General features: G+C 34.7%; 1 protein-coding gene across 1 annotated transcript; it reads left to right on the top strand.

The window, feature by feature from the left end:
* Window positions 1-4,170: 4,170 nt before the first annotated feature.
* On the top strand, window positions 4,171-20,429 carry dkk2 (dickkopf WNT signaling pathway inhibitor 2). The gene is made up of 4 exons (XM_051128109.1): window positions 4,171-4,684; window positions 13,987-14,137; window positions 14,234-14,365; window positions 18,558-20,429. The coding sequence occupies exons 1-4, from the start codon at window positions 4,499-4,501 to the stop codon at window positions 18,806-18,808; spliced, it is 720 nt and encodes a 239-aa protein (XP_050984066.1). The 5' UTR covers window positions 4,171-4,498; the 3' UTR covers window positions 18,809-20,429.
* The last annotated feature ends 2,897 nt before the right edge of the window (window positions 20,430-23,326 follow it).

Here is a 23,326-nt window from a genome sequence, read left to right as displayed (position 1 = left end):
GAACTCTTTTAAAATATGCAGTGCTGAAATCAAACTGTGTAACTCCAGGAAAAACCCCACGTTATGGATTCAAGGTCTTTTAGGATAACTCATAGAATATTTCTCAGTATCTAGCACTTAAAGGTGACTTGCGTCTCACGAAGCCTTCAAAGCCTGGGGCGTAGTCGTATTAACGCAGATCAGGCTGTTTGGGTTTGAGTCAGAGACTTTGCCTTTAAGGCTGTAATTTAACAGCAGCTTCCCTTCATGTGGTTAACGCTTCACTAAAGAGTGGTCACTGTTATCGATTAAAAATATCTGAGTCATTACGAAGTCAAGAAGCTGCATTCATGCTTCGACCGTTTTGTAACTTTTAGGGAAATGGCCCAATCCATCTTCCGGGAAAAAAGAGGACAGTGTAGGAGCGGTTATCAGATGAGGCAGTGTGGCCTCTTCATCCTCACCCACCATTCCACAGAAAAATTCCAACACCAAGACTTTCTGGAATTTAGGGATTTTTAGGAACAAGCTCTCTGAATCAGCTGACCAAGTGTGATGAAGATTTGAGAGGTTTGTCTCTGATGTGCATTTGAAGGTAATTTTATTCAGAAACAACAACAAAAATAACAAAAATGATATTAGTACAGATTATTACAAATAAAAACAGTTGGTAGTCCAAAATACAATTTAAAAAATGCCTCATTTTTTTAAAAATTCTATATAACTGATAGCTAGATATTAACATTTGTATTACTTTCAATACAATACATACATCAATACTTTCAATACAATACATTTCAATACATTATTTTCTAAACTTAAGCCCAAAATAATTATTTCAAAATTATTATGAAAATAAGGAAAACTGTTTGAGACGTGAATAACGCATTGCTGCTTATTTAGTCATTTAAGCGTTTGTTTATGGAATGCAAATCATGGCCTCAGTTTTCCTGTTGTTTTAATCTTGGCAAAAGATAAAACACTTCTTTTGCGTATTCACTTATCTAGAAAGCCATGACTTCTATCAGAATTTTATGGGTAATTGATTTACAGAAATAAAACGAGAAACCACACACACCTGTTTTTCATCATTTGTTGAAAAATACATGCGGGAAACAACATGATTTGGGACAAAGGATTTCAAAGGGTTTCAAATCTTAAACATCCTTCCGACAAAATGGATAAATGCAACAGCAAATTGTTTTGTTGTTCCAATTATCATTTAACATGATGCATATTTTATGGAGCAGAGTTTTATTAATGTATAGACCTGGTTTATACAGTACATACATACTGTATGTTTGGCAGCACTGAGGTGGGTCTGAATTGCAGGTTTCGCTTGTCATCTTGAGAAGGACCACACGGAATATGTTAGATATAAAAAGTGTTACTTTGAGTGGTTTGGCTTAGTGGTTAAATAACTGAGTGGGAAACCCAAATGCTGCAGGTTCAAACCTCAAACAGGCTTATTCACAAGCTGTAGCATTTAGTCCCTCCATTAGACACTTAACCACAGGTTGTTATATTTTATTATAATGTTTATTATATTTTTAGCATCATTATATTTTAAGTTTAGGTTTTGGCGTGAAACGAAATAGTGGTTGGCCTCTAAAACAACAGGCAGACATCTCTGCCAATCAGTTGCATCAGAATTTGAATGAATGAACATGCAAATGATAATGGCTGCTGTACATCACCTAAATGTTATTGTTAATTATTCAGAATGTGTGCTGCCCCTCAATTTTTCAGGTTGGCGCATAGAAACTGAACAGCTTACCTGCAAATACTATCCACACACCAAAGTGTACGCTTAAAAATAAACACTTTTGGCGTCTATAATTTTCATTGCACAAAAAATTCTTTATAGTGGAAAATGTTTTTCTGATAATTAAAATGTTTGTCATTATAAGGAAAAAAGGGTTCTTTTAAGAACTGTTTACTAAAAGGTTCTATGACATCACATTCTCTTTTGGAACTTTTATTTTTAAAACTGTTTTTCACATTGTCATCCATTGACCTTATGTTTGTTTCCATAGTGTGCACAGTACGCATACTACACTGCAGAAATAGTAACAGTAGTATGTTAATCCAAACGTAGCGGTTGTTTGTGCCCGTTCTGGACACTGCAAAGAACACCAACAAATTTAAAAATTCAATGGAGTCTTTGTTTAAGTCTGTTAAGTTTCTTAGTACTATGCAAATGTTGACCTACAGTGTGTTTATGTTAACAAAATGAGGAATAAAATAAGCAGACGTGGCTGGAGTTTTGACGCAGAGGGCATAGTAGATGAGATAAGACACGCTTCATTGACAGAACAGACGAGTTATGGTTCTCTAATATACCTCTCGCGGCATTATTTCTACTGGAATCGGTCCAGTTGTGACTCATATTGATGTGAGATGTAACCGAGCTGAAGTTGGCACCTGGATCGGGTGCCTGACATTTGAAATTTGAATAAAATTGAATGAAAACAACAAGAGCTGATCTCTGGTGCAAATTTGTCTCTGTTTGTTCCACTCAAGATGGCTTGAGACGATAAAGCCTTTGGACTGTAATGCGGTCCGTGCGCGCAAAACATTACATCGTAGCGATCAAAGCTCGGCTGGCTTATTAACACTGCGCCGATGACAGAATTTCAGAACGCCACCCAGAGTTCTCCGTTAACTTCACTGGAAGGTTTATTTATTTTTCCACTGCTTATTCACCCTTGAACCTGTTCCTCACTTTCAAGTCCCATATTTTCCACTACATTTTTACCAGTGAGGTTTTTGTTTTCAGCACTATATAGTTTAGCTGCCAAAAGCACCATCCCTATGATTTCATCATCATAAAGCATGACTGCATTACAGCATTACTATATTACCGTTCACTTATTTCCACGGTCCTTCACCACATGTGATTTATGATGTCCGTCTCGTATGATTTATACCATCAAGATCAGCTGATTCGTGGGTAAACGTTCGATCATGTCAGTTGTTTGAAATCAACATCTTGAATGTTGTTTTTAACCAAAACTTTAAGCAGTGTGTTTCTTTTCTTTAGCAGACAAGTGTTCTCAAAAAATCCTGGCTTTAAACAACAGCTGAGAAACTCACAGATTCCATCTGCTCACTGGCAGTGAATTTAAGCAAGGACTCATACTTACATTACGTAATTATTTCTGCGGTTTATCGTTATTATTGTTTGCTAAAGCGTAATTTGTTTTGTATTAAAACCATAGAAATTAAAAAACAAACTGTGAATTTTTTAAATTCTTATTTTTTGACTTTTCTCTTTTGTCTTTTTACGATATTCTGTTTTTAATCTATTAAAAAGTTTAGAAAGCAAACTCCTCAGTGCTCTCTCAGTCTTTCTCAAGGCATAATCAATAGACTGTTCTTATATGAGATGATTTTATTATTGTACTTATATTTTATATAAAATTAGCTGAAATGTGCTTATCTGCTTTGACACAAATAGCTTAGGTCTTTTATAGATGCATAGATTTTACCTTTCCCTCGAACTGTGCTAGTTACAAGGATATATAGTTCTTTTAAAGTTTTTTTTTTATAGAGAGATAGATTTGAACTTTTTTCCCAGAATGTACTAGTTACAAGGCTATGTAGTTCTTTTCAAGTTATAGACAGATGGATGGATCAATGGACGATGGATGGACGGACAAATAATCAGATAGATGGATGGATGGATAAACGGACGGACTGACAGACGGATGGAGGGATGGACAGACAGAGATAGCTAGATGATAGATTTGAACTTCTTAGATAGATGTGCTAGTTGTAAGGCTGTATAGTTCTTTTAAAGCTATAGATAGATTTAAACTTTTTAGATAGACATAGAGAAAGATAAATAAATAGATTTTAACTTGTGAGAAAAGTGCTAGTTACTAGGCTACTTGGTTCTTTTTAAAGCTTTTCAATAGATAGATTAGATGATAGATACCTGCGAGAAGCACATGGAACAGCCTTAATGTAAAGCTAAATCGCTTGTGCTTCACAGGTTCAGCTTCATTTCTTTTAACATCTATAACGCAGATGTGCTCCGCTGGTTTCCTGCAGTCTCAGTCAGTAGTGTGTGTGAACAGGGGCGCACCACAGATCAGTTTCATCTTTTGTCAATACAGAATGGGGGCGGAGGAAACACATCCTATAAAAAGAAGGTATCCCACATCATGAAACGTCAGGCTGCTTCACAAACACTCAAACGAGCAGGAATCCTCCTCTTTGCTGCAACTTAGCCTACTTTGATTTATTTCTTTTTTTTATGTTTTTTGGCACAGCATCCTGACGATTTCAGTTTCTCCACATCTTTGTGTTTTAATAAGAAATTAAGTCTCTTTGCAGTGTGTAGGCTATTTAACGTTTTTTCACTGATATTTGACAGATTGTTTGATGGGCTCTGTAAGGGGTTTATACTTTTTTAAGCCAAAGTGTGGTGGTCAAAGCACCTAGTGCTGTAGGAAATATCTTACCTTCAAGAAACCAACACAGTTTCATCCAGAGTAAAGAAAAGACGTAAAGGATGCTGAACGTTTCCCGGAGTCGGAGCTTTTGGATGTTGATGCTGATCATCGCGGTAGTGCGGATGGGAGAAACTCAGGCGACCGAGAGCGAAGCCCAGGTCAACTCCATCAAATCTCTGGAGCCACAGTCCGCCGCCACCAACCGCTCCAGCGGCATCCCGAAGAAAGGCAACATTCCCGCTCAGGTAAACCCGACACCTCTAGCCATTTTGTCATTAGTCAAAGCTAAAACCCTTAAGGCGTTATTAGCCTACTTACCAAATGCCTAAAGAAATAACTATCACATAACACTTACGTGCGAATTGTTCGCTGATCTTTTTAAAAGAATTTCTGTCAGTTACTGTCTGAGGGACAAACCGTTTGTCCCGCTCAAGCCAAATTCCTAAACTCGCAAAACTGGATTAACTACATCAAGTATGTTTTAAAACTATTTCTTGTGATTATAAAAACAATCCATACTAAAGCGATACACGTGACAGAAAGTATGTTTTGTTGTTGTATAGCTATTTGTTATGTTCGACATGATAACGGAAAACGGTCGAGGCGCGAACTGTTGCTATGGTTACCTCCTCAGCTACTTCTATTTAACGACGTCTGACTTTTTAAACGAACTTTTTGTAGGTTACTGAAATCTTGTTTTTTATTTCGTTATATAAGCTGTATACATCGTGGAACGTATTTTCTGACGTTTTATTTTACATGTTTGTCCATTAAAGACTTCATTTAGCCAAGTGGATTGACAAAGTGTTGATTTACGTTGTACGGTAGGATTTGACGACAAGTTTTACTTATATCAAGCAACTGGCATGTCATTTATTAGGCTATGTAACTCATCTACTATAATCAATTTTAAAATGCTCAAACTTGTGTTATTTTAAAAGCGATTACAGTGTTACTTGAGTATTATAGAAATACAGAAAGTGATTGAAAGTTCAGTTGAATGGGCAAAGTCCTTTTGAAAGCTTTAATCGTGTTTCTAGTCTGGTGAATCCTGGATTCATGCCAAGCCCAAGATTTATTTAAGACTTGTTTTAAGTATAAATTCTTAGCATGTGTAAGTCACACAATATTGTTACTTCAGATAAAAAAAATCCTCTTTGCTGTTTGTTCCTGGTTATGCCTCTCAGATCAGCTGTAAATATGCAGATGTTGCTGTAATTGAGAGCAGACGCAATTTATTGAAAGATTCAGTGCAAAAAGAGGAGGTGATGGGAGTCTTCTCCCTTTTACTTCCTTTTGGAGTGGGAAGCTCTCCAGTATGGAAGTTTCCCTGCCAGACCCTCATCTAAACAATTGCTCTCCACTTTACCATCTCCATAAACGCAGGTGGTCTGGATGATCAGACCACTGCCATACATGTGGAAACCACTACAGTCCAATATTAGTTAAATGTCATGCTACATTTAGCTGCTTATCCAAATGTAGATTGCTAACAACTTTGTAGATTGCTAACAGAGCGACTGTTGTCTCATTTGGAAGTTTCCAGTTGCAGATGTTGCAGATATTGTGGACAGACCCCAACTTTCTATACCTGGGGCTCTCTAAATCTGAAAGAATTGCTTAGGAGATTAAATTATATTAATTAAGGAAATGTTGTACTCTGTTCGAAAAATGCTTTAACTTGTTCTGCTGGTTTTAGGTGATTTAAGGTGCCCAAAAATGCCCAAAACTCATCTAAAACCAACCAAACTGGCTTGACCAGGTTGGGGAGACCAGATTTTGGGTGTAAACAAAACCAATTTAGACTGGTTTAAGTTGTTGTTGTTGTTTTTTCTGAAGAGTAGTGTATTGTTACTTTAGGATTATGTAGTGTGTGTTGTGCAGTAATTTATATTGATGGTACAAACAAAATTGTTGATGTGTGTAAATGATGTAAACATATAGTTACATCGGTTATATTGTTCAGAGCTCTTTTGTGCCACCCTAGATTAGCACAGAGAACACATCATTTGCAGGTACAATAGCTTGTGGTGACAGTGTATTAAAGTAAATACCAGATTTGAAAGAACAGGTCATGTGGATGCAGTACTATGGTTGCACATTTTTTGATTGCAGCTGTACTGTAGCTTTGAAAAATTTCATTAGTTCTAGTTCCCTCTTATATTGGATACATTTTAAATGCAAATAGCCATCCTGGTTTTCATGGCATATACTGTAGATGATTTCATGATGAGCACTGATTATTGGTGGCCGATTTTTGTTGACTTTTCTCAATGCAACTTTGAAATATTAGGATACGATGCAACAAAAAGGGAAGATACATGCTAAAAGTTCCTCATTCAGTTGGTGGTGGGTGGAGTTTTTTTTTTTTTTTTTAATTGTAATGCCCACTATGGACATTAGGGCTGGGACGATAAATCATTGCATCGTGAATCGAGAAATGATTCAGCGTCAATTCTGAGATTTTCACATCGCGATTCTTTCTCAAATTGATTCTGAGCTTAGTTTTGAGCAGCAGATGGCACTGCTTGCTTTAGAAACAGCCATGCTCTGCTTGTTTCCAAATCTTTACACACACTTGAACCTAAAATAATCATACATGCAATTCGAAAAGGTTGAAGCAAACTCTTCTTCGTGAGCGTTTGATTGTGCGGATAAAAACTATATTAAAGCGCCATCTGCTGTTAAAATCGAAGCTCAGAATCGATTCCAAAGAGAATCACGATGCATTTGGAACATCTCTGAATTGATCCACGAATCAATTTATTGTCGCAGCCCTAATGGACAAAATTGGGCATGCATCCTCACATTGTGCTGTTGTAAAAGTTTCATCAACTTGAACTTTTGGGTTATGCCACATCCAAACATTTGCTCTAATTAAAATGCCAGGTTCTGTCATGAAACTCTAAATGGCGCAGGCTGATGGGTCCTTACCGCAAGCTGATGATATTCAAAGCATTAAAGTACTTGGCACAAGCTGATTGGTTTCGTTGGATACACAGCCAATGAGCTTGCTATTTTACATATAAATAGCTGGTTAGCATTCACTAGATTATTTCGCAATGTGCTTTCAGAGTTCCTCCACTTCCCCAGCTCCACCTGTATAGATCTGCTACAGGTTATTATATGTGCTACTTGTGCAACAGCAGTAAGTCTTAAATACTCACGGCACCATATCGACATATATTGTTTCCTGTACTTGCATTGCAGCAGCAATAGTCTCCAACGACAGCAATAACCAACAGTAGCAGCAATTGAGTAGCGTAGCAGATCTATTCCAGCAAGACGAAATACATTAACATTGTCATATTACCATGCTAAAATCTTCAGAGACTTGTCATGATAGAAATTATTTTGGCAGCTGTTTGTTTTAAGATGCTACATAACATTAGTGGAGATTGGGCTAACAGACTAGAAAGAGTTTGAAAAATAGAATTTTCCTGAAAATTCAAAAAAAGGCGCAAAAATTTTACAGATGCATTCAGCACAACTTCAAAAGAAGAAAAAAAAAACTAATTCTAGCCCCTGCAGTTTTGGAGTTGCTCACCAAATTGTAAATGAGCTTATTAAAGCACCATCTAGAGTCAGACGGATGCAAAGTATAGAAGCATTTTGATACCAAGACTCATTTAGCATAAAAAAATAATAAAAGTCAGTACAAACACAATATGGTTTCATAAGAATGACAATGCAAATGACATAATGAGCCCTATAAGGCTCATTTACCAATATAGTTCAAATAATATAAGCACTAAATATCTTTTAAAAAGTTAATGATGGCACCCAGAAGTGTGCCTGGAGTTAATTTACCATTATGTCCTTGTAGTCACTTTCCCTACATTTTTCTCTCCCATCTGGTTGAGCTGTCTGAAGAATGCTTTACATTTTTATATGTCATTACACAGCTGCTGAAATGTTTCCTCTCAAGTCCTCTAACTCTCAAGGATATGGTGAAGATTATAACACAAGCTCCCAATAAATCTCCCACGCTGGCGTTCACCCAACTGCTGCAAATTAGGCAGGCAAGAGAAACGGCCACCCAGTTTCATACATCCGTCCTAAAGGGGACAAGCAGAATTCGGTTCGCCGTTTCATGCTATAAGCAAAGCTGGCCGGCAGCCATGATGCCAGAGTTTTATTAGTAGCTACAACTTAATTTAAATGTGTCTAACTCTTTGACGGTGAAACTCATGTCAGATGTTGTCCACAAATAAAATAAACCTACATTTGAAACAAACCAATGTCAGTCACTCTAGACGATTAGAGAAAATGTTCAAGGGGAGGAGTTAATGGTGGTTTCCAGTTGTGGGCAACCCAAAAAGAGGGATATTAGAATTGGCAGAACTCGTTCACCACATTAACCTCTCGACTAGAGGGGAAGAGGCTAGTATTCCACATGAACACGAGAGCTGTTTCACATCAGTGCCGCAGCTTTGGGACTTTTAACTTCTCCTCTTATTTAATTTGACGCTGAGGTTCCGTTAACGAGTAGGACCGGGGCGGGGGATTGTTTGGGTCTGGCTTGTAAAGAGGCGAGGTGGGTTGCCCTTTTCTGCTCCCTCTGAGGTTAAGTGACTGTTTAGTGATGCTAACGAGCTGAGAGGGTGAAATAAAACAGGCAGAGGTGTGGCGGCTTTTTAGCACTAACCAGGCTAATCATCTGGATTTTACCTCATTTGAGGAACAAGACAGCCTAAGGTTTAATCACCATGGGTTTCTGACCGTGATTCAAAGTGTTAAGGCATGATATTGCAACTTTGTAGCATTCCCAGAATTCCATGGATATAATGCTTAGCATTCAATTAGCCATGCTCACTGAAAAGCACCCTTGTGAATGTGAAACAGGGTTATCATAGTTTAACTAAAGCTAAAAAAAAAGACTTAAAATTAAATAAAATTTAACCAAAATAATATATAAAAACATTTCTCACTTATATTTAGTTGATGTATTTAAATAACTAAAATAAGCAAAACTAAAATTAAAATAAAAACTGTATAGACATTAAAAATATCAATATATATACATTGTAATTGTGAATGTTTACATTGACTTCAGATTTTTAGTTTTGTCTGCATTATTTGTCCTGTTGTTAAAGAACAGTAATTTGGCAAAAAAAAAAAAAAAAAAAAAAAAAAAAAAAACAACAACTAATCCCTGCTTAAAAATAATCTTTAACCAATTTAAGATGGTTTTCTGTTCTCACCTGGTCAAAAAGGTTTTGGTCAGTTTTCATCTAGTTACTTTGGGAGACCAACCTAATTCAGCTAAAAAGGCTAAGGATCAGCAAACTAGCTTAAGTTTTCTTAGCAGGGTTTTTGCTGGTTTATGAGATGACATTCTTGCAACAACACAACATTTTCAATAATTCTTAGCACAACAATGATAAAATACATAGATAAAGCAACACTTACACAACTTTTGTTAGTCATTTTGTTGTACTGGCAATATAAAAAAAATAGTTGGGAAGCGGGAGTACTAAGTAGGATCTTCCCTTTTTAATTAGGGTTTTTTTTTTTTTTTTTTTTTGTCTAGGCTATTTATGAACTCATATTCCCATCATTTGTATAAGTAGTGCCTTTAAGGGTTTGTTACAGATGTTTTTTCATTCTGGTGAGATTAGCCTTCAACTTGCGCTTCAAACAGTGAGAGAGTGCGCAGCTTTCCTGTGCAATCTGATAGCCATAGGGCCATGCCCTTTGAGGGTGGATAAGGTTTGTTTGTTCAGTGACATAGTTTATTTTACTCTTGAAAACCCTCTCAATTCACTAACACCATTCATGGTGTCAGATGTCAGCTTTGCTTTTGCAAGGTCAAGTTAAGCTGGGCCCCGGGGCCCTAGAGGAACATATGTGTGAGACACGGGTTTTATGTGTGAAAACCCTATTCAGGATTTCATGAGTCTGTTGTGTAGATGAACTCAGACGCAGGTTCAAAGAAAGCCTTGCAATACAATAGTTGTAGACGGAAATTAGACTGAAGATGTTTCTTTTGTAAGCTGTAGTGTACAATATCTATTTTAGGCTCAAAGGTAGCGGAAAACAAAGTTGTTACAGTAAGAACAAAATAAAAGATTTTAGCAGTTTTTTTGTAGCATATTGCAGTTTTAAATGAGAAAATGCAATATAAAATATAAAAAAAATAATATTTGATATGGTTTGTTATGGTAGAACAATATCTGGCCAAGAAACTGTTTGAAATTATGGAATCTGAGGGAGCAAATAAAGTATTTATAGACTTTTTATCTCACAGTTATGACTTATTTCTCACAATTCCGGGTTTATATCTCAGAATTCAGACTTTGTTTTTTGGAATTCTTGACTTTTTTTTTAAACAGAGAATTCTGTCATATAAATTCAAAATTCTGAGAATAAAGATCTGAATTATGCAATTAATGCAATATAAATTCTGAATTTTTGCAATTTATATCTTAAAAATTGTGAATATATGTATAGTTTATATCGAGTTCATGTACATTTTTATAGCATTTTTAGCAGAGTTTTTGTGCATATAGTAGTTATAAGTTAATATATGTTAAAATAAAAATAAAAAAATAAAATATAAAAATAAAAAAGGAAAACTTCAAAATATATCTACTGCATTTTAATTGTAGTTGAATTTATTTTGAATATAGGTATAGTTTATATAAAGTTCACATTTTTATACTTTCACATACATTTTGATTTAGCACATAGCTGTTACAAATAAACAAATGAGAAAATGAAATATAAAATATAAAGTTTATATGCACCATATATTTACAATATCTACTTTGTTTAAAAATTAGAAAATAATTTAATTTATTTAAGTTATTTAAAAAAGTAAAAATATATAATTACGTTAATAATTAAAAAATAAGACATCAGTTTTTTTTTTTTTTTGTTTTTTTTAAACCGATATAAAATACTACATTTTAATACTTTAATTTTTGAAGATTAGACCTGCTAAAGTACTGCTTTCCTATCGGTCGCTACTAACAAGATAAGACTTGACGTAGTTTGGGTATTACCTGATATCAATCCTTAAATGTTTTTTAAAAGCATGAGGGAGAATACCGATAGGGAGACGATTTTCAAAGGCATGGCACGTTTAGTCTTCAAAGTCCACCTTTTTTGCTAGCATGAGCGTGGTAACACAGGGGCCAGTGGGCATCCCTCATCGCCGTCTGTCTCTGAGCTTATCATCTTGACACTTATCTCACACATGAATGTACTGTATGGGAGGAATAAAAACAGACTGTGGAATCAATGAGGGATGAGGATCAACGAGTCGTATCCAAGCGTTGGCCGGGTCATTAAAATCCTGATGTGATGGCGTTGCCAGATTGTGTGCAGACGTGATTTTGTGTCTGCATTGGCTCTGGCGGTTTACGCGACGCTATGGAGAGATGCGGGTGACTCTTGCAGCTCTGGAATCGAAATTCAGCATGTCTCTTTCACTTTGTAACTTTAGGTCAACATGATTTAGCCTGAAAGGTGAGGACGTTTTACGTCTAAGCACATCATACAAGTGAAACGAACGAGAGGATGGAAAATGTACAGATTTTTATGACGTCTGAATGGATTTGTCTGTTTTTTAATATGCTAATGTAATGCACTCAATCATTTTCTAATGAAGCAGCGGATGAACACTGAATTTTTGAGGTCAGCGACTTCTTAGTATTTAAACATTTTATGAGCCTCATCCGTTCCTTATTCACCTCGTGAATGTATCGTTGGTGGTTTGGCCCGGTTTCATCATGTGTTTTCAATGTTACCAATTCTGTTACTTGCATAAGAAAGGAATATCGCTCTAAGGTCCGTCAATCTACATAACAGACTCGTTCTTTTGTTATTAGATATTGAAATATTCTTCTCCCCTTGTCAGAACACATGTTTTGCATTTGACGCTAAACTGAAGATTGTTACGGGTGATGTAACGCATTTCCCTTGCTAAATCTTCACTAGCTGCTTTCTGTTCTGGAGTCTGTGATTTGTATAACATTGTCAAGCTCAGTTACAACTATCAGTTTTATCTTACTTTAAGGCAATTTAATCTTATATTAAAGTGCCTAAGGTCTGTTTTGCTGATTTTGGAGGGCCTAACTTGATTGTAGCTAAAAGGTATACTAATATAAAACACAAAATAGACAATTTGTCAGTGTACTATTATGTACTATTAATGAAATTGACAAATTAACATTAAAATGTGCTGCATTCTGGTTGTTTGTTTTATTGCATCCACCTACATATTCATGACAGATTCAGTGTATAAATGCATATTAATATATTATAGAAGCCTGATTCCTCCACAGAATAAAAAATGTATTTATGAATTTTAATCTAACAGTTATGACTTATAAACCCAGAATTGTGAGAAATATCTCAAAATTCAGACTTTGTATTTTGGAATTCTTGACTTTTTTGAGTTTAAACAGAGAATTCCATGATATAAACTCTGAGAATAAAAATCTGAATTACGTAATTAATGCAATATAAACTGAATTTTTGCAATTTATATCTCACAAATAACTTTTTTTTTTTTCTCAGAATTGTGAAATATATAATTAAGAATTGTGAGGAAAAATATCTGAATTTTGAAATAATATATAATCGAATTAAATTTTTAACCAGTAGTAATGATCAATTTTTTGAAATTCTGAAAGCTGAAACCTGAATAAAAAAAGCTTTCTATTTATGTATGGTTTGTTATTATAGGACAATATTTGGCCAAGATACAACTATTTGAAAATCTGGAATCTGAGGGAGCAAAAAAAAAAAAAAAAAAAAGTATTTATGACTTTTTATCTCACAGTTATGACTTATTTCTCACAATTCTGGGTTTATATCTCAGAATTCAGACATTGTTTTTTAGAATTCTTGACTTTTTTCTGTGAATTCTATATTTTAAACAGAGAATTCCATGATATAAACTCAAAATTCTGAATTATGCAATTTATGTAACATAAATAACTTTTTTCTCAGAATTGTGAAAAATATAATTAAGAATTGCAAGGGAAAATATCTGAATGTTGAGATAATACGTTATTTTTCTTTATCTCATAGTGAAAACAAGCTTCCATACTGTTGTTTAGATAAATGAATATAAAATTCATAATGTCCACAAAAATGTCTCATAATGTCTTACAAAATAAAAAGGTCTGATTGGTTAATCGTGGGATCCAGTCCCAACATTCGTCATCATTCATTGCAATTTTGTATATCAATCTGCTCTTTATGGAAACTGGCACTACTTTCATGTTTCTCGCAGACTGGCTCATTTTATACTAAATAATAAAAGAAAGAACAAGTCAAATTGCTTATTTTGCATGTAATTTCCTCCAGAATTTTCAGCGCTCACACAAAAAGGCAACTAAAATATGGCTGGTGATGGCGATCAATGATGACTGGAATAATCTAATTCAAATATGGGATCCAAAAATTTCACTTGTCATTCGGAATTTTTACGATTTTATCTTTATTGTAACCAAGATTTGAGTGTTGTTTTAAAAACAGAGTTTTGGTGAAGAAGAACCCAATCTGATCAGTCTTTCTCATTCATTTTTTTCAGGGGCATCCATGCAGCAGTGATAACGAATGCTCTGTGGGAACGTACTGCCACAGTCCTCAACACGCGCCGTCCCGCTGCCTCACCTGCCGCAGGAGAAAGAAGCGCTGCCACAGAGACAGCATGTGCTGCCCCGGCAATCGCTGCAGCAACTGTACGTTCCTGGATTGATCACAGATACACACCGTTTCCCAATGTCTTCACACTAACACTGAGAAAGTTACAAAGGATGTTTTCTGTCTTTCTTTAGATATCTGCATCCCGATCTCAGAGCGTGTCCTGTCCTCACACAAGTCACCTATGGAGGAGCACAACAAGCTTTCCCTCAAAGACAAAGGCTGGAGGAGGAACGGCAAACCTCATGCCAAGATCTCTATCAAAGGTGAGATACTGACTAAATGGATAACCACAATTCGTGAAAAGTTGTTTAGATCTGCAGGGTTAGAGAGAGCATAGACTCGACTGGTCGGGTTTGCAGCAGCAGAACTGTCAGCCAGTAATAAACTAAAATAAATCAGAGAAATTAAAGAAAATTGCACCCTTTGGACTCTTTTCACAGACTGCGATAATGCGTTTCAACAGTTCTTAACAACTTAAATGTACCAAAATGTTTAATATTTTAATTTTCAAACAGTTTGTGACCCTGGACCACAAAACCAGTCATAAAGGTTATTTTGAAATTGAGAAAGCTGAAAAAAAGCTTTCCATTGATGTATTGTTTGTTATGATAAGAAAACATTTGGCTAGATACTACTATTTGAAAATCTGGAATATGAAGGTGCAAAAAAAAAAAAAAAAAAAAAAAAAAAAAAATCCAAATAGTGAGAAAATCGGCTTTGACCAATGTAATAAATCTCCTGATATTTTTTTATTCTTTTGAAAAGTCATGAAAAAAATAAATTTCTTTTTTTCATTAGCTATTACAGAGCAAATAGAATGCAAATATATAAAATATATTAGTGTAAATTTACCCAATAGAGAGATAAACTCTAGAGATATAAATTCTTGAATTACGTGATACAAAAAGTCTTGAATTGCAAATGTATTTCTCAGAATTGCGTGTAAATCTCAATTCTGACTTTATAACTTGCAATTGCGAGTTTATATCTCACAGTTCTGAGAAAAAAATCAGAATTGCAAGTTTATATCTTGCAATTCTGAGAAATAAAATCATATTAAACTTGCAATTTTGACTTTTTCTCAAAATTACAAGTTCATATCTCGCAATTCTGACTTTATAACTTGCAATTGCAAGTTTATATCTCAATTCTGAGAAAAAAGTCAGAATTGTGATTTTTATATCACATAATTCTAAGAAAAGTCTTGAACTGCAAATTTATTTCTCAGAATTGCAAATTTATATCTCAATTCTGACTATAACTCGCAATTGTGAGTTTTTGTCTTACAGTTCTGAGAAAAAAAAGTTGCAATTTTGACTTTATTTCTCAGAATTGTGAGTTTATATCTCAATTCTGACGTTATAATTCAAAATTTTGAGTTTATATCTCGCAATTCTGACTTTATTTCTCAGAATTATGAGTTTATATCGCAGTTCTGACTTTATTTCTCAGATTTGTAAGTTTATATCTCAATTCTGACTTTAACTCAATTCTGAGTTTGTATCTTGCAATTTTACAACTTTATTTCCCAGAATTGTGAGTTTATATCTAAATTCTGACTTTATAATTCACAATTGTGAGTGTATATCTCACAATTCTGACTTTATTTCTCAGAATTACGACTTTATTTCTCAGAATTACAACTTTTTTTTCTCAAAATCCTGAGTTTATATCTGTCTCGCAATTCTGAGAAATAAAGTCTTATTAAACTTGCAATTTTTACTATTTCTCAGAAATACAAGTTTATATCTCACAATTCTGACTTTATGACTCGCAATTGTGAGTCGCAATTACCTTTTATTTTTTATTCATGGCAGAAACAGGCTTACAAACTTGACACACTTTCCATTGACTCATTTTTTCCTCGAAGGTGCTCACTGTGTACCTTGAGTTCAGGAAATGACATATAATCTCCAGCAATGTGATTGTAGTATGTGATTTTCGAGTTTTGTGTGCCTTATGCATAAGGCAGTCAGTGAACGTACTGTGGGCGGTCTGAGACTGAGAGTGTTTCATATTCGTACTCACTTATGAACTATGTCTGCAATGGGTTGATTCACTGAATGTGGTTACGTGCATGTGTTGAGGAGGACGGCGGGCCACAAATTTGGCTGTAACTACACGCAGCTCGTATATCTTGACGATTTAACCACAGCGGGAGGCTTGTGAAGGAAGGATCACAATGCAGTGCTGTTCCCACACCTCCGTATTCTCGCCTCAGTAACATGCATGCTGACGGCAGAGGCACGCTCAAACATAAATTAAACCACGTGAGATATAGACAAAGCCATCTGAGAGACACTATATATTGTACAGACTGTGAAAAATCTGGTCAAAGCTGATGTCCTTCTCCATCATGGACTTTGCTGTTCATGGCTTGCATTGGGAAAACCAGTCAGGAAGCTGTGGTTTTGTTACAGGAAGCCTACTTTCTATGTTAAAAGGCCTTTGGCAGGAAAAGCTTTCATGGTGAATTGTTTAAAAAAAAGTAAAACTTGCATGACGAAGTAATATTTATATACATAATAATATTTGCTTTACTAATTATCCCTTTGAAGTATATAAGCAGATCATTAGCCAAGCATATCAGGTTCTCTTAAAATGGGCCAAATTTCTTAATATATCAGGAAATGATTTGCTCAAATTAGAGTCCCCAACACTGTTTCTATATACAGGCCTCATAATGCAATTGAAATTGGTATAATGCAGTACAGAAAATGCTTTAGCCAAAACAACATGAGGGTCTGTTTTCTCACACTTTACCAAAATACCTCAACAGACAACATACAGTGCCGTGTAATGTCTTGAAGACATTTTTCAAAAATATCCACCCTGAAGTGCAGCTCAGAACACCAAACTTAATTTGTAGTTTAATACAAAATTACCCTACAACACCATTCCCTTTGGGAGAAAACAAACAAACAAACAAACAAACAAAAAAAACCATAAAAATAACCCATGCTATTTTCAGCCTACATTAAAGATCAACCACTGGAAAACTGTTTTGCATTTGTTTGTAAGTAGATGTATATCAGTAACAGTGACGTATTTGGTGGCACTTTATTTACTGATTTCATTTGAACGCTGTGGAGAATATTTGCATGAGAGATAGAAAGATGTAGCGTGCGTAAGAGTTGCACACATTGCCGCCATATGTCATCTTTGACTGGGTCGTTCCATTGACTGATGGAGGGATGATACTTATAGTTGCAAAGTTATGAAAGTAGCGATCTTTTCTTCTGTAGGGTGGTGTACACAAAAGAAAAATGTAGGTTGTTGATTGAATGGAGGCAGATCTTGCAGTCATCTGTAAGAATGGAGCAGGTTTATGCAGACTTAGTGACTGGAGAAGTCCAGCATACCGTATTTCATCAAATAGACGTCTGACATTTCATTGGAAGATAGAGTTACGATATTTTTGTTAAGCATTACATTACGTTTTTACGTTTTTAGTGAATATTTCATGGATAATTTTTTCCCTATATTTTATATTGAGTTGCCCTGGGACGAACTCATAAAACTTAAAAGAAGAGTTTGCAGATTTTTTTTTTTAAATATATCACATTTCTATTAAACAAGGAAATAATGTCAAAATTATTTGACTAAAACATTAACTCAAAGTAACCTCTGAGATTTTATGGTAATATTTAATTAATTGAATGATATCAGTCAATGGTTGCATAACATGCATCTAAAAAAATATATAAATAAATAAATAAATAAATAAATTATATATATATATATATATATATACGTATATATATATATATATATATATATATATACGTATATATATATATATATATATATATATTACATTTTTATGGTTTAAATAAATATACAGACCTAAAATATTTACTCAAAGCAGTCTATGAAATTTTATGCTATATTTAAATAATTTAATGATATCAGTTAATGGTCATAACATGCAGGTAAAAAAGAAAAAAAAAACATTTTTTAGTATTTTTATTTTCAAATTATTTCTTTTAATGTTTTATTTTTATGAATATTTAAATAATTATTTATTTTAATGAACTCAATCAACCCCGCAGTAGTTTACCAAAAAATGAAAAGTAATTTTCATGCAACTCTGCATAATTCTTCAAAATTCCCATTATGTGTTCTATTGGAACGCTATGAGAGTGAATCAATGAGATTTTCTTATTTTTGGGGCTCTTAAAAAGAGCTATTACATTTCATCAGTCAAATACGAAAATGATGATGAAATCTTTCCAGAGCAACTGTATGTGAAATAAAGGGAACATTTGACCACAAATATTGTTTTACAAAGTAACTAGCCTTAAGTTCTGTGAATTCTATGAATTTATGCATCTGGCAGATGCTTTTATCCAAAGTGATTTACACTGCATGCATTCCCAGGGAATCAAACCCATTAGCATTCTGCTGTTCTGTTTGAGTTACAGAAATGCCTTCATTGCTCTCTTTCGCCTGCAGGTCACGAGGGCGACCCTTGCCTGCGATCGTCCGACTGCTCGGAGGGCTACTGCTGCGCTCGCCACTTCTGGACGAAAATCTGCAAACCTGTGCTGCGGCAGGGCGAAGTCTGCACCAAACAGCGCAAGAAAGGCTCCCACAACCTGGAGATCTTCCAGCGCTGTGACTGCGCCAAAGGACTCGCCTGCAAGGTGTGGAAAGACGCCACCTCCTTCTCCAGGTCCAGGCTGCACGTGTGCCAGAGGATCTGAGCCGGGAGGCCCCCGCAAAACAAGCCGCACCTTGGGGCCCCTGCGTCCCGCCGGGGGAGGAGTGGACGAGGACTCCTTTCTCCAGGACTTACTCAGCTGTGATAAAGAGAGAAAGGGTGAGATACAGATGAATGTGTGTGGGTTTGGGATGGGAACAAACCAATATGGTGGGACGCTCAGTCGTAGCTGTTGAGGAAGCACTCCGGGCCTCTTTTCAAGACTATTTGGTGGAGTTTTATTGATTTACAAGCCATATTTATCACTGATTTCGCTGGCATTATTTCAGTATGTCCGTGCTGTCGGTTTAGTATCTCGTGATGCTGAGTTCTCTGATTTGGTTTCAGTTTTTCACAACATGTGTGACCCTGGACCACAGAACCAATCATAAGGGTCAATTTTTTTGAAACAGAGATTTATACATAATAAATAAGCTTTCCATTGATGTATAGTTTGTTAGGATAGGACAAAAGTTGCCCAAGACACAACAATTAGAAAATCTGTAATCTGAGGGTGCAAAAAATATTAAGAAAATCACCTTTAAAGTTCTCCAAATGAAGTTCGTAGCAATGCATATTACTAATCAAAAATTAAGTTTTGATATGTAGTAGGAAATTTACAAAATATCTGCATGGAACATAATCTTTACTTAATATCGTAATGATTTTTGGAAAAAAAATGAAGATGAAAATGTAATAATTTTGACCTATACAGTGTATTTTTGGCTATTGCTACAAATATACCCATGCTACTTAAGACTGGTTTTGTGGTCCAGGGTCACATGTTTCATGCACATATGAGTTTTTCTTTGCATAACCACTAAAATATTACCTAGGTTGTTTTTGGTTACATTATAACAGGGATTCGTTCACTAATAATTGTATGAAAACAAACAGAAGTTTTCATTTTTAGTTGACCTTTTCCTAAATCTGCTCTTCTGAAAGTGCACTTTGAGTTTGCTTGTATAAAAATAAAATGATGTGTACATAACACCAAACAGAAGAACAGTAGTATGTTTTCAAGGTAGTCACACACTAGTAATGCATTTGCTTGAGAAATATGATCATTAGTTCATATTTACAATTACTATTCTATCAGAAATGCTATATAGGTTCTGATTTTCAAGGGAAGTTGTTTACAGTGCTGTTCAGTGAATGTCCAGATGCTTTATGACATTATGAATCATAGTCCGTACTTTCACTCTGTAAAATTCCACACCATCTTTTAGCTAGAATAATAATAATAATAATAATAATAATAATAATAATAATAATAAAAAATAAGCTCTTATATTGTAAATAAAATGCTAAATTTTCCATATGTATTTAAGAAGCAGTTGTATATCATGTATATATTGGTAAAAAGGAACAGACGGGGACATGAATAAAGTAGCATAAAGACATTACTGTGTCATAGCAAGGTGTGGTGCCATTTTCCTCAATCTCTTGTTTTTACACCGCAGATATGAAAATACCCACACAGAACTATTTCTATTAAATTATTTTCAAAACACATTTCGCAGAGCTCACATTGTGTATTTGTTTAATGTCTGATTTCCTGGGTTACTTTGTTCCTGTTGTAACAGTGCTGTTATGTCTCGTGTATTTACAGTGATTTAAACAGATTAAAGAAAATATTTTGTATTACAAGCGTTTGTCTGCTCTCGTATTTTCAGCTTCAGTGTTTGACCTTCTAAAACACAATTTATGAAGCTGTCAGCATAGACTGAATGAGTCTCAGTGGTTTTATACGTTCTGTATTTTTGTGGCTCTATCTGTGATGACTTTTATTAGCTACTACACTGAACGTATACAACTAACATCAGTGTCAATGGCCGTTTCATAATTAGCCTAATGGACGTATGTCTAACTTGTCAATAAAACCTAGAGACTGGGCACTTGTGTTTCTGGTAGACGGGTTATGAGTCGACGAAAGAATATAAAACGTCTAAGGCCGTTAACATGACAAACCCTAGACCGGCCCATAAAATATTCTTGGAGCATGGAAACAGCTTAGTATTGTCTATCTTTGCTCTTCGGGAGCAAGAAAAATGAACTGAAAGTGCATTTGTTTGGTTTTTTAAAGGATTAGTTCACTTTCAGAATAAAAATTCCCTCATAATTTACTACTTCAGTCAAAAAGAAGTTAAGGTTTTTGAGGAAAACATTCCAGGATTTTTCTTCATATAGTGGATTTCAATGAGACACAGTGGTTTGAAGGTCCAAACCGCAGTTTCAATGCAGCTGCAAAGGGCTCTACATCCCAGCCGAGAAATACAGGTCTTATCTAGCGAAACGATTTTTAACAAAGCGAAACTACTTTTTAACAAAAGCTCAACTTCACAGTGGAAAGGTCACGCGTGACAGAGGCAGAAGTACCAACCCAGTGTTTGCAAAGCAAACGTGCAAAGAAAGTCAAACGGACTTTACAAAAAAAATAAAACAATTTTGGTCGAATTTGAAGTTGGAGGAGAAATTGAGATCAAGTTTTTGCCCTACCCAATCTTTTTGAATCAAAGTACACAAATGCAGAACTAACCACGTCGTGGGCGCACATTGCAGATCTAGTGCAAGATGAGCATTTGTGGTTAAAAGTTATATAAATGTTATTTTTTTTATAAAATGACTGATTGTTTTACTACATATGACCCTTATTGCTCAGCTGGGATTGTGTTGAGTTCTTTGAAGCTGCATTGAAACTGCAATTTGGACCTTTAACCTTTCCCATTTAAGTCCACTATATCCCCATTTAAGTCCACTATATGGAGAAAAATCCTGGAATGTTCTCCTTAAAAAAAGAAAGAAAGACATAAACATTCTGGATGACATGGGGGTGAGTAAATTATCAGGAATTTTTTATTCTGGAAGTGAACTAATCCTTTAATCAGTCTTACATGATCAGAAGCAGTATTGGGGAAAGTTACTTAAAAAAAAAAAAGTAATGCATTACAATATTGCATTACTCCATAAAAAGTAACTAATTGCATTACTTAGTTTTTATGGAAAGTAATGCATTATATTATGTTTTTGTCACCTGAGCTAGGCTTGCTTGTTTGTTTTTTAGTTACAAAACCCCCAAAAGTGATATTTTTGTAAATTACTTCACTAGTTACATGAAAAAAGTAATCTGATTACATTACTTGTTATGCATTATCCACAACACTGATTAACACTGTAAATCACAGGCTTCATAAAGTAAACGACATTAATTCATTTCACATAATTAAAGGTTTAAGTGGGAATATTTCATATACACTACCAGTCAAAAGTTTTTGAAAAATAAGATTTTTAATGTTTTTGACAGAAGTCTCTTCTGCTCACCATGCCTGCATTTATTTGATCCAAAATACAGCAAAAGCAGTAATATTGTGAAATATTTGTACTATTTAAAATAACTGCTTACTATTTGAATATATTTTAAAATGTAATTTATTCCTGTGATTTCAAAGCTGAATTTTCAGCACCACTACTCCAGTCTTCAGTGTCACATAATCCTTCAGAAATCATTCTAATATGCTGATTTGCTGTTCAAGAAACAGACATATGATAAAGACATTTTCAATAATTTTTTTTTTTTTTTTTTTTTGAGCAGCCAATCATATTAGAATGATTTCTGAAGGTTAATGTGACTGGAGTAATGATGCTAAAAATTCAGCTTTGAAATCACAGTAATAAATTACATTTCAAAATATATTGAAGTAGATAAGTTACTTTGAATAGTAAAAATATATCTTTTTTTTTTTTTTTATACTGTACTTTGGATCAAATAAATGCAGGCTTGGTGAGCAGAAGAGACTTCTTTAAAAAAAAACATTATAAAATCTTTTGACTGGTAGTGTTTATTTTGGCTTGAATTCCTATTATTTTGCAATGTTTTTCCCCAAAATGTTCAATAACAGCTTATTTTGCTTCAGAAAGCATGTGTGTGTGTGCAACCACGTCTTTGGGTAAAATCAAAGGGTCAGGAATTTCTTTTAAATTATAGCGAAATTATGATTTTTATGGACAAAATATGATAAAAAGGAAAACTGGAAGGAATGCTAGTCATGTGGCAGCTCTACAAACATTGCGCTTTACTTCTTTCATCAGCAGGATTTGATTGCTTTGATTGGAAGTGTTGAAATTGCAGGGACTTTCCACATTCATTCCTTAAAACACCTTGAGATTGCTTATATTTTCTTTTTTATATTTTCTATTTTAGATCAGAACAGATCAAATATAGTGTCATAAAAAACGATTGGTCATGGTGATCTAGGTCTAGTGAAAATCATTCTGAGCAGTTTATTTTTACGGACCGTTAAAGGAACCAGCGTCTGATGTTCCAGCCCATAATAAATCATTTTCTCAATTTTTTTGGACCGTCTACAGGCACAACCTGCAATAATTATGAAATACTATAGCCTTTCAGCTCATGGTCAAGCAAGTCATTCTGTCCAGGCATTTGTATTATGTTTCACATGTGTTTTTCATTCTAAATAATGATTTGTCTTTAGCATTGGGTGGGCTTTTGGGACCAAGGTAA

The sequence above is a fragment of the Labeo rohita genome, chromosome 1, assembly GCF_022985175.1.
Source record: "Labeo rohita strain BAU-BD-2019 chromosome 1, IGBB_LRoh.1.0, whole genome shotgun sequence".
In the NCBI taxonomy this organism is placed as follows: Eukaryota; Metazoa; Chordata; class Actinopteri; order Cypriniformes; family Cyprinidae; genus Labeo; species Labeo rohita.
The sequence above is the reverse complement of the archived record's forward strand: the minus strand, read 5'-3'. Positions and strand labels throughout refer to the sequence as shown.